General features: G+C 30.6%; 1 protein-coding gene across 1 annotated transcript in view; it reads left to right on the forward strand.

The window, feature by feature from the left end:
• Positions 1-5: 5 nt before the first annotated feature.
• gpm6ab (glycoprotein M6Ab) overlaps positions 6-17,888 on the forward strand; it is a 102,929-nt gene continuing 85,046 nt past the window's right edge. Inside the window, exon 1 of the mRNA XM_056457461.1 lies at positions 6-99. Coding sequence (XP_056313436.1) covers positions 96-99 — 4 coding nt within the window. The 5' untranslated portion in view covers positions 6-95. The remainder of the gene's footprint in view (positions 100-17,888) is intronic.

Raw genomic sequence — 17,888 nt, forward strand, 5'->3', positions numbered from 1 at the left:
ACCTTAATACTACACTGGCGGTCGCGCTAGCAGCTTTCAGTGTCAAACTCTTGAACTGTGGACTTTTTCAGCGTTGTCGAGCTCTAGTCTCAAACATGGGTAAGTTATTGCCTTATATTTTTAGCTGAGGTCGAAAAGACTGAAAAATGTGAACTGGGGTGTGTAAACTTACAACAACTTTACTGCATTCTCTCTAAGAAGGAGCTAAGAGTGTTTAATTTATAAAGTTTAGTTATTTCAAGTAACAGCTCACCACAGCAATTGCAGTGATTGTCATGATTTACTCCCTCATGTCATTACAATGACTTTCTTTAACAAACAGATATCTGGTAAATAATAAAAAATGACTGCTTTAGTATCTGCTCATTTTCATTCAAACTTATTTCACTCCACTGGATGTAAATGCTGGGTATCATTCAGTACCATCTCCTGTTGTGATTGAAAAGTGGTTGAAACAGTCTGTATTTTACAGTTTTCTTAACAACTTTAAGACAAGAACTTTAACTGAGACATTGGTAACAAAAATACCATAATATGATTGTCTCTCTTTTTAATGGTAGCATTGTATCAGGCATGGGTAAGAAAACAAGCCTCTTTCTGTTGCTGCTGATTTAAGTAGGTTGGTAAATTGCCCAAGCTTATAATCAGATTATGATGATTGTACCTGGTGCAGATAAAGAGAACCAACTGTGCCTTTTTATTATCAATCAGACATTGTGTTTGCAACAACATATTACAAACTAATGTACTGTACATCCAAGTGGTTGACAGAAGTGCTGTGAACTCTTTATCATTGTCCAGACACAAATTGACCTCAACAAAATGTTTTCCAGAGGTTTCCACATCCTGTTTTTTTTTCTTTTTGGAACTATGAAAACACGATAAAGGAAGTCATTTATTATTGTCAGGAAAACTCCTCAAAAATACAGGAAATGGTCACATTATGAAACAAGTGAAAATGGAAGCGTAAAAGTTCATGGTTTCCTCACTAAATCAAACGCTCCTTGCAGAAGTACTGAGCACCTGCTACAGAATCAATCATATCTCCTTTAACTTTGTTAGAACTGCTTCACAGCACAAACTGAATGGATTCTTTTTAAGCACAAAACATTTGGTCCTCATTGTGTGTGTTTTAGATATGGGTCTTGGCATCTGAAAAGTGCTGCTGTTCTGGGACTTTCACTCCATGCTCTGTTTACCAGTTATAGATGGAATATGAAAAATGACAACACTCGTTTGTGCTGAAGAAAGGCAGACTTTGTTGAAGCTCTCATTCATGGTGCCTGCTGATGGCCTGTCTCTTCTGTGTTCTTTCTAATATATGCATAGAGTCACATGAGGGATAAATAGCCACATTATGTCTCTCTGTTAGCCGCCTCCAAACATTCTCTTCTAGTGTGGGGGGCCTTTGATAATCCTGACAAGCGCCTCTGTATTTGTGAGACTGCCTTTCCCTCCCACCACCCGGTCCTCGCTCTCCTTTCACACTGATTGTCGGTCGGTTGGCCTAATGGGCAGAACTTTGGTTTGGGTTTATGGGGTTCTGGGAATTAAAGATGGAATGCGGTTTCAGAGGCCGCAGCCATGATGTCCTATACAGATGTCCAGTTGAAAGGTCAGCCAGTGCCTTTGGCATGTTGTTTTTTATGGTTTATATATATATATATATATATATATATATATATATATATATATATATATATATATATATATATATATATATATATATATATATATATATATATATATATATATATATATATATATATATAAAATTATTTTTTTTAGGGGTTTTCACTTTTATTGGGATAGGACAGTGGAGATTTTACAGACAGGAAAGTGTGGGGAGCAGAGATAGGGGAAGAATTAGCAAAGGACCTCAAGCTGGGAGTCGAACTCAGGTCACTGTGAGTACCTTGGTGCCATGTGTACAAGGGAAAAGTGGAATGTGTGCCACTGACATATTGATATGTTAAAAGGATGCAGATCAAGAATCTGTATTTTTGCCCATATGGTATGAATTGGAAGCTCCATATGTTGTGAATGTATGTCATCTGCATGACGCAGATGTTCAGTTGTGGTCGTGAAATATTGAAACAGTGCTTTGCTGGAGCTTGGCTGGGGAAATTATATTATTCAAACATAATTTACACATAATAAGCTTTAAATATTGAAAATAGACATAAATAATATTGTAAGCCAGAAATGTAAGCAGCTTGTTTTTCACTTTTTAGTGGATGGTTAAAATGGAAATATTCTTCTGAGAAGAAAATTTAAACAAACCAAATGAAGGACAGGATGTGATTTGACAAGATACTCAAGCATAACTTTTTTTTGTTAAGGATGATGTCAAAAATGTAACCAAAGACTATAGATTGCACAAGACGTGTCACTCGTATAGTTTTCAATGGAGAAAAGTTTAACGCTCAATGATGGCAAATGAATCTCCGCCTTCTAGTACAGGAGCCAATCAGCGATCGCTTTAGACTGACAATTCTCCGGGGGAGTGGCTTAGATCAGATGCGAGTTTCTGCAGTTTTAGTGTGATTCAAATGTTTAGAAATGAAATGAAATAGACAGTTGTTGTTTAATCTTTTTTGTATATCTCTTATATATGAGATTTAATAGTAAGCTTAGCAAGCAATTTTGCAGAATTTGATGTTTCTCCATTCAGACAGAATGCCTGAACATACTGCCCGAGAGGCGTTTCAAAGATGGCCGCCAAGTGAAATGACTTGCTCTAAGGGACTTTGCTTTAACTTCAGAAGAGTTTAAAAAAATGTATATTTGGTGATGTAAACCCGATTTTCAACCCCAACAAATGGAAAGATCTGTTATTTTGACCAACTGTCATTTTGCTGATAGAAAGCATTCTCTAAATGCAAATGTGGATTAACCATATGGGCAAACGAGTGCTCAGGGGAAACCTAATCACAGATAAAAAATATTCCATACATACACATGATCACTAGAATATTATGGCTACATTTACAGTCATGTGTTTTTGTTTTAAAAAGATCAACCTTTGCCATGGTTATGCTGGGCGTCCACATTACTCCAAACTTATTCTGAAAATGAAAGTGTGACTGTTCACGTTCACTCCCTGATTAGGCCTGCTGGATGATTACTCACACAAGCACAATACATCATAGCATTGCTAGCTGGAAATCACAGCCTTCAGTCAAACATACTGCCCATAAGTCACCACCTGAATTTAGCTAAGGAAAAATGTAAGATCCTCTTATGAAAAAGATGGTAATCTGTTTCAGAAGGGTCAAATTATTGGCACGCATCAAGCAGTGTAATTATCTTAAGGTTATTGCTGAAAGTAAAATTGGGTTAAGAGCTGTCCAACACATTATTTAAAACTGTAGGATAGTGGGGAACCATGATCTTGATTGATCTTGATTTGCGTTCACTTAAACATCTGGTAAAAACAACAGTAAAGCTCAGAACTATGTAAAATTGTGAAATTAAGAGCATTTCCACATGCACAATTCAAAGAGAACACTGGGAATCCGAATTAAACTGCTGTGTAGCTTTATATAGTTTGTTTCATTGAGAATGCATCAGCAGAAATAATATCGTCCTAATATAGTACACCAGTATACAGTAGTTACCATTGTTCAAGTTTTTGTTCTTGATGTTAACGGCCTCAAGACCTGGAAAATGCATTGTTCTCTAATGGAAAAGAGTGTCTGCCTGGATATGGTTCGCCTTTCTTCCACCATTTCCTGTATGGAATGACAAAGTGCAAATTTCAAAAACAGACAATATATCCTGAAAGCAGCACAGCCAAATCTGTGAAAACAGGCCTGTATCCTACATACTTTCCTTTCTTTATCCTCTTCTGAGAAGTGCCATTTAACATTTTCCAAAGGAATAATAAACACTCTTCAGAAGAGATGGGAGTTCAGTTCGGTTTGAACCACCCTCACATTTCCCTGTTTTTATTCCCCCTTCTGAGTCTGAGGTTTTCATTTACTCTGGTTAAAAACAAATCTGCTGGCTCATGCGATCACAGCAGTAGATCTCGAGGCTACGAGTGATTTCTCTAGTGCAGCGAGAACCTTCATCTTGAAATCCACCCACTGGTAGTTAAGTGTAAACCTTGGAATTTGTGTGTGTGTGTGTGTGTGTGTGTGTGTCTGAGCAGTATTGAAACACTAGAATCCCAGACCAGGCAAGGCAAAATTGGTTTGATAAATTTTCATTAAATACCCTAAGCTCAGACTTTCAAACTAATTGCCACATTTCTTTGAAAACCATACTCCTAAAAAGTAATCACCTCCAAGGAGAACATTAGATGGACAAAAAGATACGTTTATTAATCCTTGAGGGGAAATGTAGACAATTTTAGAGACTACAGTATATAGTGTCTAAACCAGTTAAATAATAGCAGACATACTGTATCTTGGTCTGCGGTGAGTTCCCACTGTCTGTCAGTCTAGTGATGCAAAGCCTTTAGTGGAAACTAGACCCTGGAGCAGAATCAGCTGCTGATGGGAAATACAGACATCTGTGCTGGGAGTGCTTTGCTCAGTAGCATTTCTGTTAGTGTGCTTACTGACTTTAATCTATGGCCAGAATAAATCAAATTTCATTGAGGTGAAGAAAACTCTTTGCCATGGTGTAACACTGTAGTCGGTTGTATTGACTCTTTTTTATAGTGTCCTATTGTTCTGTGCAAATTCTAATGCTTGGTATTTCTAATCTTAAATGCTTTGGGTGTAGCCAAGTCCACTGTGTTGTGACCAAGGCTCTATTCAATCCCCTGTGGAATCCGTGCAATATGACGCAACCGACCTGACCTTTCAGTACAATAGCTACTGTAGCAACACTCAGGGTCAGTTAAGTAACAAACGCAGGAGGTGCACGCTGAAACAAAAGCTTCAAATCTGGCATCAGAGTTCAAATTAGAGAACATTAGTGTGAGTCCTGTGTGCATTTACGTTTTATTCTACACACTGTATGCCTTTCAAATTTCATTTATACAGTACTGTATGTCTGTATGTACACATTTAAATGGATTGTTCAGTCAAAAGTGAAAATTGCCATTGTTTACCAACTTTCTTGTTGGTCATAACCTGTATGTTGTGATGTTTTGCATGGTTGCATTCAAAATGAGAATTATTTGGAAATTTTTCAAATTTAGTAAAGATAATTGTGTTTCCATCCGCCTATTTTATGTATATTTTGAGATAATGATAAATAATGGTAGTTGGAAATGATCAATTTCTGAAAATGTGCGTTTAAAAAATAATATACCTATTAAAATTCAATTCAATTCAATTCAATTGATAAGCTATGATGGAAACAGGACTAACCAGCGCACTGATTTCAATCACACCATGTCAAATGTTGTTTCATTAATTCTCAAAATATCTGAGTGAAGCAAAAGTCTATTATCAAAATAACTTTATAATTACATCCCATAATTGTGTTCCTAAACATCAGACACCCACCTCAAAACTCAAGATAACATGACAGCAATTGTTTTTGTGTGTGTGGCATCTGCTGCTCTGAGGCACAATGTATTTATTATGGAGAAAAATAGAGCTATAATGGCTTCCCTGCTTGACAGGACATTAAATGTGCACTAAGTGAATTTGCCAACGATGCTGACATTTGAAGACAAACACGGCCATAACCCAAGACACAGTGGTCAATTATGTTTTTCAAATATTGCTCAGTGCACCTTTATTGTTTATACTTAGCAATGTTTGTTGGTTACTGTTAGTTAATGTATTTAACTATGAATGAAGAATACTTGTGCAGGATTTACAATATTAATCACAGTTCAACATTTATTATGCATTATTAAAATCTAAATAATCAAAGATGAATAAACACTGTAATGCTTTTTCCCTATTGTTCATGTTAGTAAATACATAAATTAATATTAACTAGTAAAACCTTATTATGAAGTGCTACCGCCTTAATTTTTATTGCAGTTTAGCATGGACGTTTTGTTCTCTTTAACACACAGAATGGAAAAGGGCTTTATTTGCAAATGTTGTGGCAATACTTTTGCATAAAATTAAATTAGCAACTTCAGATAGAAATATAGCTATCAAGCTTCAAAATTACAAAAAATGCAATAATGCAGTAGTTATGCTGTTATTGTTTGCATTGTAAGCATTACATTAGTGCTCAATACAGATTCATCAAATATATATATATATATATATATCTCTGCTGGGTCATTTGGAATTTCTGTGTGAAGTTTGCATGTTATCCCCGTGTTTGCGTGGGTTACCTCCGGGTGCTCCGGTTTCCCCAACAAGTCCAAAGACATGCGCTATAGGTGAATTGAGTAAGCTAAAATTGTCCATAGTGTATGTGTGTGTGAATGGAAGTGTATGGGTGTTTCCCTGTGATGGGTTGCAGCTGGAAGGGCATCCGCTGCGTAAAACATATGTTGGATAAGTTGGCTTTATTCCGCTGTTTTTTTTATTTTTTGCAAAACCAATTTTTTTGCATAAAGCTAATTGAATCTTTGAATCTTCAAACAGCTATCAAGCTTCAAAATTACAAAAATGAAATAATGCAATAGTTGTTGTCAAGGTTCACATCAGAAAACTTAAATCAAATACACTTAAAAATCTTTTTTGTGTGTGTAAAAAACGTGATTGTGGCCTGACCAGTTACAAAATGTATATTTTTTGTGACTTATTTGAAGAAGGAATTCAACCAAAAATGAACTTTAGATCATCATCTACTCACCCTGGACAGTTGAACACAGACTTAGCTGCTTTCTGTGCTCTAATAGACGAGCCTGTCTTCAGGCATGTAGGTGGAATTCAGACCAAAAGCTAGATTTATAAGTAGCATTTTGTCAAACTCCATGTCTATTTCACAAGCCTTGTCAGTGAGTTTCCATGAATGACCGTCTTTGCTTCTTCATTCTGCCAGACAAATAGATTGTGTGACTTTATTTCTTGTAAATGTCATATTACTACTTTGCAACTTGAATTATATGTGACTGTTTACATTGATTCTGTGCAGTAGGGAGTTAAATCCCACATCATTAGAGGGTTTCTTTCTACAAATTGATTCTTAATGGAATGATATCGCATTAACACAATCTCTCAATCTGTAATTCGGTCTGTTTTTTATGTTGAAGGAGGAGATTCATAAGCACAATTGCTTGTTTTAATTCCTCTTATCTGTCCCTTTTAATGTTCCCACTTTCTTGTGTGATGCATAGGATTTGCTTTGACTAGATTTGGAAAGGAAGCACCCCCTCAGATTTGTCAATGTAGGATCTTACAAGCAGTAGGAGAATGACAGATAAACAAACACGTCTCAGTTTTTATAGCAGTGTATTAAAATTGTTAGTTTAATTTATAAATAAAATGAGTTTTAGAAAAGATTAGTTTAAGGTGGTGTAGTGTCTTTTGGACAACTAATTTTGAATTTTGAAGTTTGCTTGAGTTCCACACAGCCACCCTCTGCTGTATGGGAATGAGAGTGCGAGCCACATCTGACAGGACTGAAGACACACATGCGCTCCCGTATATTATGCATAGCCTACAGTAGTCACAACACAGGTAAAAAATGCGTGGGGGCCAGAGCGATCGATGTGCTTGTTCAACTTGTTTACAGTTTATCGGCGAGACTCACGCGAGTGATGCGCTCTTTGTTGCAAGTGCAGGCATTGTATTTCCAGTGTTTGAGCTGCTGTGACACGAGTGGAGCTATCGCCTCTATTGTCTCATCCAACCTTATGACCTCTCTTAGTTAAAATACCTGGAAATCATGACGACGAGAGTGAATGAGCAGGAGAACAGATCGTGAGAGGCACAGTGATGATCTAAGTAATACATTTGTTAGGTTCAATGAATAGAGCAGTAAAGATATCTCGAGGACAAATCCCTCCTTCTCTCTCATTGAGTGATCTGTTGTCAATAGTTGGAGACGAGCAAAATATTGAAATGGTCTAGCATGTATTTAGGCCTTTTTACATATAAAACAATTGAAAGGTCTGTGTTTTTGACAATATTGCAGGTTCACTGGCTGGAATTATTAGATTAAAAAAATAAATTTATTCTTAACATGAATATTTAATAATGTAACCTGTAATATACTTAATGCAGTAAACAGTAGTTTATGCGCCTATTTTCTTTTAGTAAAGGAGTATTCGACTTATACATGTGCATTTTAACTTCTTATGCATCAAATGTGAGCTCCAAACTTTTCCTTGATTGAGACATGTTGAATTCTTCTTTCGTCATTTGTAATCTTTCCAAATCGCACTGTAATTTTTACATACAACATACAATTTTTACATAAGATTTTTATATCAGTGTTATATTATTTTCTGTGTTGGTTCATTCCGCTGTGGTGACCCCTGATAAATAAGGGACTAAGCCGAAGTAAAATGATGAGATGAATTATTTTCTGTAAAGCTGCTTCTGGCCATTACACTTTCACACCTAAATGGTTATAAGAGACGTGTTTAAGAGATTATAAGCAGCATCCTTATTTATTCTCTTAGGTAAGGTGAGATCTTTTCTTAAGGTTCATACTTAGAGGGAAAATGTGATCAATACATTATAAAGCTTGAAGCATTAGAATCAGTACTCAGTATCAGCCGATCACCATGACAAGGAATTGGTACTCGATATCGGCTGCAAAAATCTTGATCGGAGCATCTCTAGCTTTGACCCAACTTGGCTGTCAGAGCGGCAATACTCTCCCTGGCTGTACAAAACGGATCTTGGTAAGTCAGTAAATACACCCTTAGGAAAAAGAAGTATACTTAAGTAAAGGTCAAGTATACTTTATTTGGTAAGTGTACTAACATCAATGTCCTAGTAGTGTACTACTTAAAATGTTCTTCCAGAAACCCTTAAGATACACTGCAGTGACAAATCTGCACACTTTGTGGATAAAAAAGATATTAAAATAATTTTTTAGGTTGTACAGTTCAAACAATTGTTCGGTGTTATTACTGCTGTCATTAAAAGAAACAAATTAACACCATGAGTCAGTCTGAACACCCAATACCCCAATCCTCCCTCACCCCCCCCCCCCCCCCCTAGCAAAACTGTAAAATTAGGCGAAATACTGTATTGTACAGTATTTCTGTTACAATTTCTTGACAGACCTTTTTTATTTTTTTTGATGGGATGATGTGATGATTGTCACGTTTTCACTTTCTACTATAGAGATGCACTGGAATCGCAGGAGTTTTCAAAGCATGACACTTACACTTACTACAGGCACTGGACATATACACACAGGAATCACAGGAAGAACTTCACAAGAATGATGTTTAGAATGACTTTTGAGACCAGACAAGGGACTAACTAAACACAGTGATATAAATACACAGGACATAACTGATAACTGATTGATAACTGATACCAAACAGGGGAGAAACACAGGTGAAACTAATGAACATTAAGAAATGGCTGGAAACAGAACAAAGGGATCCCATGATATAAACAAACAGACAGGGAGCATGGAAACATGGGGAAAATCACATGACAAACACAAGAACCTGACAATGGTATATGGTCCAAATCAGGGATGGGCAAAAATACATTGAAATGTATTTTAAAATAAAATACCAAATACCTAAATTTTAAGTGTATCAAAATAAACTACAAAATACAGCAGCCATAAATGTATCGAAATAAAATACTGTATTTTTGTATTTTTGAAAATACTACAAAATACTTTTACAAGGGAGCATGAATTTTCTTTGCAAATCTTCTATCAATAGGCATATTGGATCAATCCCTTCACCATTAAACTGACTTAGTGAAGGAAACAATGTTTGTTAGCAACAGCGTTTCTCTGAGCAAGTTTAAGTCAGCTTCTCTGTCAACTCATTCACTTCTATTTAACATAAAAAATGTAGCTTGTGTTTCTCTTTGAATTTAGTAAAGATTTTGTTCAGATTTTATACTGAAAATATTTTCTTGAAGATGATACCTTTAATCACTGTAAAAATCATTCAATGCAGATAATGATTTGGAATATTATACTATATCTCTTGATTGTGAAAATTGCCACCATCTCTTAAAAGTCTTAAATTTCAAAATTTTTGCAATGGAAATCTTCAATACTTAATGTAAAATAACAATTTCTGAAAACTAGTAAAATCTCCAGTTTTAGTCATTTCTATATGTTTTTCCATTGTACTCTTCAATACGCAATATAAAACATACTTTACTGTACATGAAATATACAAAACTACATTTACAATACTATCATAGAAGTAAATGTAATGTTATTACATAGTAATTACAATGTAATGACAGTAATTAAGTTTGTAATTACATGTGTACTGTGAATATTTACGTATACAACTATAAATAACTAAATGCTGTAAGAAGCATTTACATTTATAAATATTATCTTGGATGTAACTACAGTGTTATTACAATATAATTACAATGCTAATACATAGTAATTGTTATTTAATGACAATGTAATTACATCTGAAATAAAAGTTTATAATTGTAATCAAATGTATATGCATATAACTATAAAACACAAATACTGTACTTGAAATATACAAAAACACATTTCCAATAGTCTCATTGATGTAATAACAATGTTATAACTATGCAATTACATAGTTATTACAAAGTAATTATATTGTTATTACATCCAAAGTTATTACATAAAAGTTTGTAATTACATATGTACTGTGTATATTTATGTATAAATACACAATAACCGTTCATGAAATAAACAAAGAAACATTTACGTTTATAAATATTATCTTGGACATAATTACAATATAATAGCAATGTAATTACAATGTAATGATAGTAACAGTAAAGTTTGTAATTACATGTGTCCTCTGCATATTTATGTATACAACTATAAATAACTAAATACAGTAAGAAAGAAACATTTACAAATACTAGACATGAAATATACTAAAACACATTTACATGTATAGATATTATCTTTGACATAACTACAGAGTAATTACTATGTAAAGACATAGTAATTACATAAAAGTTTGTAATTACATATTACATACATGTGTACTGTGCATAATTAGGTATATAAGTGCACACTGTACATAAAATAGACAAACGCGTTTGTAAATCTTGGATGTAATTACAATGTAATCACAATGTTATTACAATGTAAACATATAGTAATTCCATCCAAGATTAAAGTTTGTAATTCCATATAACATGTGTACTGTGTATATGCATGAAACTATAACACAAATACTGTACATGAAATTTACAAAAAACATTTACAATACTATCATCGATGTAATTACAATGCTACAACAATGTTATAACAACGTAATTACAATGTTATAACAATGTTATTACATAGTCATTATAATGTAATGACTATGTAATTACAATGTTATAACAATGTTATTACATAGTCATTATAATGTAATGACTATGTAATTACTTCCAAAATAAAAGTTTGTAAAAAAATTGTACTGAGTGTAATTACACATAAATACACAATTGCTGTACATGAAATATACAAAGAAACATTTAAGTTTGTAAATATTATCTTGAATGTAATTACAATGTAATGACATAGTAATTAAGTTTGTAATTACATGTGTAATGTGTATATTTACTTATACAACTATAAGTGACCAAATACTGTACATGCAATACACAATAAAATATTTACATATGTGAATGTTAATACGATCATAGATGTAATTACAATGTTATATCAAATTAATTACAGTGTTAAAACAATGTAATTACAATGTTATTACATAGTAATTAGAATATAATGACAATGTAATTTCACCCAAAATAAAAGTTATAATTCCGTATAAATTCACAAATCGTCACCTTTGAATTATAAGGTTCTATCTGACATTTATGTCAAAATTTAGGTATTGACATTTTCTTCTTAAATGACAGCTTATTTACATTATAGGATGTTTTTTTTATTAGTTGTTTACACTAAAGACTTTTTATTTAAAAAACAAATGTTACACATATACTGTTTGCTATGGAATACAAAAACTTTGAAGCTCAATATCTCAAAGTCATTCACAGCGCAGATAGAACCTTATAATTCCAAGGTGACGAAATACTGTATATGAAATATACAAATAAACATTTACGTTTATAAATATTATCGTGGATGTAACTACAATGTAATAGCAATGTGATTGCAATGTTATGGAATAGCAAATAAGTTTATTACATGTGTGCTGTGTATATTTATGTATACAACTATAAATAACCAAATACTGTACATGCAATATAAAAAAACATTTACATATATAAATAGTATCTTGGATGTAACTACAGTGTTATTACAATATAATTACAATGCTAATACATAGTAATTGTTATTTAATGACAATGTAATTACATCTGAAATAAAAGTTTATAATTGTAATCAAATGTATATGCATATAACTATAAAACACAAATACTGTACTTGAAATATACAAAAACACATTTCCAATAGTCTCATTGATGTAATAACAATGTTATAACTATGCAATTACATAGTTATTACAAAGTAATTATATTGTTATTACATCCAAAGTTATTACATAAAAGTTTGTAATTACATATGTACTGTGTATATTTATGTATAAATACACAATAACCGTTCATGAAATAAACAAAGAAACATTTACGTTTATAAATATTATCTTGGACATAATTACAATATAATAGCAATGTAATTACAATGTAATGATAGTAACAGTAAAGTTTGTAATTACATGTGTCCTCTGCATATTTATGTATACAACTATAAATAACTAAATACAGTAAGAAAGAAACATTTACAAATACTAGACATGAAATATACTAAAACACATTTACATGTATAGATATTATCTTTGACATAACTACAGAGTAATTACTATGTAATGACATAGTAATTACATAAAAGTTTGTAATTACATATTACATACATGTGTACTGTGCATAATTAGGTATATAAGTGCACACTGTACATAAAATAGACAAACGCGTTTGTAAATCTTGGATGTAATTACAATGTAATCACAATGTTATTACAATGTAAACATATAGTAATTCCATCCAAGATTAAAGTTTGTAATTCCATATAACATGTGTACTGTGTATATGCATGAAACTATAACACAAATACTGTACATGAAATTTACAAAAAACATTTACAATACTATCATCGATGTAATTACAATGCTACAACAATGTTATAACAACGTAATTACAATGTTATAACAATGTTATTACATAGTCATTATAATGTAATGACTATGTAATTACAATGTTATAACAATGTTATTACATAGTCATTATAATGTAATGACTATGTAATTACTTCCAAAATAAAAGTTTGTAAAAAAATTGTACTGAGTGTAATTACACATAAATACACAATTGCTGTACATGAAATATACAAAGAAACATTTAAGTTTGTAAATATTATCTTGAATTTAATTACAATGTAATGACATAGTAATTAAGTTTGTAATTACATGTGTAATGTGTATATTTACTTATACAACTATAAGTGACCAAATACTGTACATGCAATACACAATAAAATATTTACATATGTGAATGTTAATACGATCATAGATGTAATTACAATGTTATATCAAATTAATTACAGTGTTAAAACAATGTAATTACAATGTTATTACATAGTAATTAGAATATAATGAGAATGTAATTTCACCCAAAATAAAAGTTATAATTCCGTATAAATTCACAAATCGTCACCTTTGAATTATAAGGTTCTATCTGACATTTATGTCAAAATTTAGGTATTGACATTTTCTTCTTAAATGACAGCTTATTTACATTATAGGATGTTTTTTTTTATTAGTTGTTTACACTAAAAGACTTTTTATTTAAAAAACAAATGTTACACATATACTGTTTGCTATGGAATACAAAAACTTTGAAGCTCAATATCTCAAAGTCATTCACAGCGCAGATAGAACCTTATAATTCCAAGGTGACGAAATACTGTATATGAAATATACAAATAAACATTTACGTTTATAAATATTATCGTGGATGTAACTACAATGTAATAGCAATGTGATTGCAATGTTATGGAATAGCAAATAAGTTTATTACATGTGTGCTGTGTATATTTATGTATACAACTATAAATAACCAAATACTGTACATGCAATATAAAAAAACATTTACATATATAAATAGTATCTTGGATGTAACTACAATGTTTTTTTTACAATATATCTACATAGTAATTACAATGTAACAACACAGTAATTGCACACAAGATAAAAGTTTGTAATTACATATTACATCTCAGATGTAAAATACAATGTTATGACAATGTAATTACAAAGTCATTACATCCTAAATAAAAGATTTTAATTTAAAAAATTGTACTGCGAATAATTTCATATAAATAAACAAATGCTCTACATGAAATATACAAAGAAACATTTAAGTTCATAAATATTATCTTGTATGTTATTACAATGTAATGACAGTAATTAAGTTTGACATTACATGTGTGCTGTGTATATTTAGATATATAACTGTAAATAATAAATATTGCCCTTACAATATTCAAAGAAATATTTAAATTTAAAAACATTAATCTGCTCGTAGATGTAATTACAATGTTATAACAGTGTAATTACAATGTTGTTACTTAGTTATTACTATGTTATAACAATGTTACTACTATGTTATAACAATGTTATTACATAGTTATTTTCGTGTAACTAAAATGTTATAACATAGTAAATATAATGTAACGACAATGTAAATAAATCCAAAGTAAATGTTATATTAGCGTATGAATACACAAATACTGCACATGAATTATACAAAGAAACATTTACGTTTATAAAAATGATCTTAGATGTAACTACAATTATATTGTAATCACGTTGTAATAGCAATGTGATTACAATGTAATGGCATAGCAAATAAGTTTATTACACGTGTGCTGTATATTTACATATACAATAATAAATAACCAAATACTGTAGATGCAATATACAAAGAAACATTTACATATATAAATAGTATCTTGGATGTAACTACAATGTTTTTTTTTACAATGCACCGACATAGTAATTACAATGTAACAGCACAGTAATTGCACACAAGATAAAAGTTTGTAATTACATATTACATCTCAGATGTAAAATACATTGTTATAACAATGTAATACAATGTCATTACATCCTAAATAAAAGTTTGTAATTACATATTGTCACCTTGGAAATATAAGGTTCTTTCTGCATTTTAAATGATTTTGAGATATTGAGCTTCAAAGATTTGCATTCCATATAGCAAACACGTGCATAACAGTCCTCTTTCATACATAAACATGACAAAGACCCTAAATGAACTCGAAATGTAAATGTGTGTGTACTGTGTATATGCATGTAACTATAACACACAAATACTGTACATGAAATATACAAAAAATAAAATAAAATTACAATACTATCATCGATGTAATTACAATGCTAAAACAATGTTATAACAATGTAATTACAAAGTTATTACATAGTAGTTACAAAGTAATGACAATGTAATTTCATTTAAAATAAGTTTGTAAAAAAATTGTACTGCATATAATTGTACAAATACACAAATGCTGTACATGTAATATACAAAGAATCATTTAAGTTTATAAATATTATCTTGGTTGTAGTTACAATGTAATGACATAGTAATTAAGTTTGAAATTACATGTGTGCTCTGTATATTTACATATACAACTATAAAGAACCAAAAATTGTACATGCAATATTCAGAGAAATATTTACATTTAAAAATATTAATATGATCATAGATGTAATTACAGTGTTATAACAGTGTAGTTACAATGTTATAACAGTGTAATTACAATGTTAAAACAGTGTAATTACAATGTTGCTACTTAGTTATTATCATGTAGTTACGATGTAATTACATAGATATTGTCATGTAATTAAAATGTTATATCATAGTAAATATAATGTAATGACAATGTAATTGAATCCAAAATAAAAGTTTTAATTCCATATAAATACACAAATACTGCACATGAATTATACAAATAAACATTTATGTTCATAAATATTATCTTGGATGTAACTACAATGTAATAGCAATGTGATTCCAATGTTATGGCATAGCAAATAAGTTTATTACATGTGTGCTGTGTATATTTACATATACAACTATAAATAACAAATACTGTACATTTATTATGCAAAGAAATATTTACATTTAAAAATATTAATACAATCATAGATGTAATTATGATGTTATAACAGTGTAATTACGATGTTATAACAGTATAATTATAATGTTATAACAATGTAATGACCATGTTATTACATAATAATTATAAAGCAATGACCATGTAATGACTTCCAATATAAAATTTTGTAAAAAAATGTTTACTGTGTATAATTGCATATTAAATACACAAATGCTGTACATGAAATATACAAAGAAACATTTAAGTTTATAAATATTATCTTGAAAGTAATTACAATGTAATGACATAGTAATTAAGTTTGTAATTACATGTGTGCTGTGTATATTTACATATACAACTATAAAGATCCAATTACTGTACATAGATTATACAAATAATTATTTACATTTAAAAATATGAATACGATCCTAATTGTAAATACAATGTTATACAGTGTAATTACAATGTTGTAAAATGTAATGACAATGTTTTACATAGTAATTATAATGCAATAACAATGTAATTACATCCAAATTAAATGTGTAAAAAAATGTACTGCGTATAATTACATACAAATACACAAATGCTGTACATGAAATATACAAAGAAACATGTAAGTTTATAAATAATATCTTGAATGTAATTACAATGTAATGACATAATATTTAAATTTGTAATTACATGTGTACTGTGTATATTTACTAATACAACTATAAATAACCAAATATCGTACACGCAATATACAAAGAAATATTTACATTTAAAAATATTAATACGATCGTAGATGTAATTACATTGTTTTAACAGTGTAATTACAATGTTATAGCAATGTAACTACAATGTTATTACATAGTTATTACTATGTTATAACAACGTAACTACAATGTTTTTACATAGCTGTTACTATGTAATTACAATGTTGTTACATAGTTATTATCATTATAATGTTATGACAATGTAATTACATCCAAAATAACAGTTATATTTCCGTACAAATACTGTACATGAAACATACAAAGAAACATTTACACATATTATCTTGGATGAAACTACAATGTAATTACAATGTAATTACAATGTAATGACATAGTAAATAAGTTTATTACATGTGTGCTGTGTATATTAACGTATACAACTATAAATAACCAAATACTGTACATGCAATATACAAAGAAACATTTACATATATAAATAGTATCTGGGATGTATCTACAATGGTTTTTTACAATGCACCGACATAGTAATTACAATGTAACAACACAGTAATTACACACAAGATAAAAGTTTGTAATTACATATTACATCTCAGATGTAAAATACAATGTTATGACAATGTAATTACAATGTCATTACATCCTAAATAAAAGTTTGTAATTCCATATCATCACCTTCTAATTATAAGGTTCTACATGTATCTGCATTCTAAATGATTTTGAGATATTGAGCTTCAAAGATTTGCATTCCATATAGCAAACAATATGTGCATAACAGTCCTCTTTCATACATGAACACGACAAAGACCCTAAATGAACTCTAAATGCAAATGATCAAAACTCTCCTAAATTTGCAAATTGGGGTTAAAAAACAGGGCAAATGCAGACAAAACCTTCTAATTTTAAACAGTCTTTTTCCGCTTGGATTTATAAGGTTCTGTCTGGCAGATCAATAATTGAAGCATTACTTGACAAAAAATACAATCAGTCTGCTTATTATATTAGTTTAAAAAATAA

This window comes from Danio aesculapii, chromosome 1, assembly GCF_903798145.1.
Source record: "Danio aesculapii chromosome 1, fDanAes4.1, whole genome shotgun sequence".
Taxonomy (NCBI): domain Eukaryota; kingdom Metazoa; phylum Chordata; class Actinopteri; order Cypriniformes; family Danionidae; genus Danio; species Danio aesculapii.